General features: G+C 66.0%; 1 protein-coding gene across 1 annotated transcript; it reads left to right on the forward strand.

Moving 5' to 3' along the window:
* Positions 1-7: 7 nt before the first annotated feature.
* LOC112966187 lies at positions 8-3,079 on the forward strand (the record flags this gene model as incomplete). Its single annotated transcript, XM_026066025.1, has 2 exons — positions 8-250; positions 416-3,079. A coding segment is annotated over exon 2 (2,125 nt), but the record flags the coding sequence as incomplete, so codon positions are not given.
* Positions 3,080-3,090: the final 11 nt, after the last annotated feature.

A 3,090-nucleotide genomic window follows, 5' to 3' on the forward strand; every position in this document is an offset into this window, starting at 1 on the left:
GGGGATGGGGTCCCACCACCCCCAGTTGAGCCGTCGGCACGTGGGGATGGAGTCCCACCACCCCCAGTTGAGCCGTCGGCACGTGGGGATGGAGTCCCGCCACCCCGTGAGCCGTCGGCACGTGGGGATGGGGCGCCACCGGCTCAGGGCGAGGCGTCGGCACGTGGGGATGGGGCGCCGCCAACCCAGGACGAGCTATCGGCGCGTGGGGATGGAGTCCCGCCACCGCGAGTTGAGTTATCGGCACGTGGTGTTGGGGTCCCGCCACCCCATGAACCATCAACACGTTGGGATGGGGTGCCACCAACCCAGGATGAGTCATCGGCACGTGGGGATGGAGTCCCACCACCCCAAGTTGAGCTATCGGCACGTGGGGATGGAGTCCCACCACCCCGAGATGGACCGTCGGCACATGGGGTTGGGGTCCCACCACCCCATGAACCATCGACGCATCGGGATTGGGTGCCACCAACCCAGGATGAGCCATCGGCACGTGGGGTTGGGGTCCCACCACCCCAAGTTGAGCCATCGGCACGTGGGGATGGAGTCCCACCACCCTGGGATGAACTATCGGCACATGGGAACGGGGTCCCGCCACCCCGAGGTGGACCGTTGACACGTGGGGATGGGGGGCCACCATGCCGACGCGAGCCGTCGGCGCACGGGAACGAGGTGCCGCCGCCGTGGAAGGCGTCGCGGCACAAAGACGAGGTGCCACCGCACGAGGAGAAGGTGCCACCAGCCCGGGACGAGGTGCCACCATCCTGGGATGAGCTGCCACCGCGCGGGGACAAGCCACCGGCGTCCCGGGAGAARCCACCGGCGCGCGGGGACGAGTCACCGCGCCGGGACGGGCCACCGCTGTGTGGGGACGACGKGCCACCGCGCGGGGACGAGCCGGTGGCCCGCGGTGACGCCGCTGCGGTGGAGAAATCGCCGGGAAAAGGGGACAAAATGCCCGGGAAAAGCGCTAAATCCCCCCAAAACGGGGACGGATCATGGGAAAAAGGGGCCGAAACGCCCCGGAATTGGGACAAATCCTCTCGAAATTGGGACAAATCCTCCCGGAATTGGGATAGGTCGTTGCGGAGTTGGGATAAATTGGGTGGAAAAAGCCAGAAAGCGCCCGGAAACGGAGCTGAATCGGGCTGGAATTGGGCTAAAACRCCCGGAAACGGGCAAAAATTGCGCCGGAGCTGGAACAGGTCGTCCAGGAGTTGGGAAAAATTGTCCGGGAAAAATGAGAAATTATGCGGAAACGAGGAGAAACGGCCTCAAAACGGCGACGAGTTGTGTAGAAACGGAGAAGAAGGAACCAAAAACGGCGATAAATTGCTTGGAAACAATGAATTGATTAAAAACGAGGAAAAATCGCCTGTAAACGGGGACAAATTGGTTAAATCTGCAAATAATTCCCCCGGGAAAACGGATAAAGCGCTCGGAAACAGGGAGAAGTTGCCCAGAAACGGGGACAAAGCGGCCGGAAACGAGGAGAAACCGCCCCGAAACGACGAGATGCTCCAAAACGCGGACAAGTTGCTTGGAAACGAGGACAAAACGCCCCAAAAAAGCGGCAAATCGTGGAGAAACGGGGACGAATCCGCCAAAAACGGGGACCGACGTCTCGGATACGGGGACGAATCGCCCGGAAACGGGGACGAGTCACCCGAAAATGGGGACGAATCGCCCGGAAACGGGGCTGAGGTGGCTCCTGGCTTGGTGGCCCCGGCGGTGGCCTTGGCGGTGGCCCCCGGCCCGCGTCGCGCCATCCTCCGGGCGGCCACCTTCCGCTGGACCTCGCTGCGCCCCGCCGGGGACACCGCGGGGACACCAGGGGACGGCGCGGTGGCGGCCGGTGACACCCTGGGGACGCCGGGGGCCTCCCCGAGCTCCAAAGAGGCCTCCAAGGCCACCGCGGGGGCCGGCGAGGTGGCGCCGGTGGCCCTCGGGGACGTCGCGGTGGCCCTCGGGGACGTCGCGGTGGCCCCGGCCACCCCCCGGCGCCCCCCGCTGCTGCGGGCGCCCTGCTTCACAGCCAGCGAAGCCCACCTGAAGATCTACGAGTCGCTGCGGGCCGAGGCCACCACCGGGGCCACCGAGGCCGGTCCCGAGGGCCACCGGCGCCCGCCGGCCCCCGCCAACCACCTGGCCCTGCCCCAGTTCGCCAGCGACGTCAACGCGGCCACCGGTGACGTCAACGCGGACACCGGAGACGTCAAGCTGAGCTCTGGTGACGTCAAGCTGGACGCTAGCGATGTCAAACTGGAGGTTGACGTCAATGTGGATGGCGGTGACATCAACGCGGATGGTGGTGACATCAAGCTGGCCACCGGCAACATCAAGTTGGGTAGCGGTGACGTCAACCTGGCCACCGGTGACGTCAACCGGGACGTCGGCGATGTCACCGTAGGCACCGGTAACGCCAACTTGGGCGGCGGTGATGCCATCGCGGACGGCGACGTCAAGTTGGGCATTGGCGTCATCAAGCCGGAACCCGTCAGCGTCCCCGTAGACACCGGTGACGTCAGCGTAGAAGGCGACGGCGTCAAGGTGGGCACGGGTGGCGTCAAGGTGGACACGGGTGGCGTCAAGGTGGACACGGGCGACGTCCACGCGGACATCGGTAGCATCAACCTTGGCCTCGGTGACGTCAAGCCTGGCGTCGGCGCCATCAACGTGGGCGTGAGCAAGGTCAACGTGGACGCTGGTGGCATCAAGCCTGACATCAGGGACGTCAATGGGGGCATCAAGGACGTCAATGGGGGCATCAAGGACGTCAATGGGGGCATCAAGGACGTCAACATGGGCGTTGGCGACGTCAACGCGGGCATCGGCGACGTCAGCGTGGGCCTCAGGGACGTCAACGCCGCCACCGATGACGCCGAGGCGGCCGCCGGCGAGGTCGGGCCGGGGACCGATGACATCACGAGGGCCGGTGACATCGCTGGTGACGTCACCGGCGGCGGGGCGGCGCTGGCCGGCATCGACCGCGTCTACAGCCTGCTGAGCCGCGCCAAGGTGCAGCTCTTCAAGATCGACCGGCGGCAGCAGCTACGCGCCGGCCCGGTGAGCCCCGGACGCCTGGGCCCC

Source organism: Apteryx rowi, unplaced genomic scaffold (assembly GCF_003343035.1).
Source record: "Apteryx rowi isolate R43461 unplaced genomic scaffold, aptRow1 scaffold_2361, whole genome shotgun sequence".
Classification (NCBI taxonomy): Eukaryota; Metazoa; Chordata; class Aves; order Apterygiformes; family Apterygidae; genus Apteryx; species Apteryx rowi.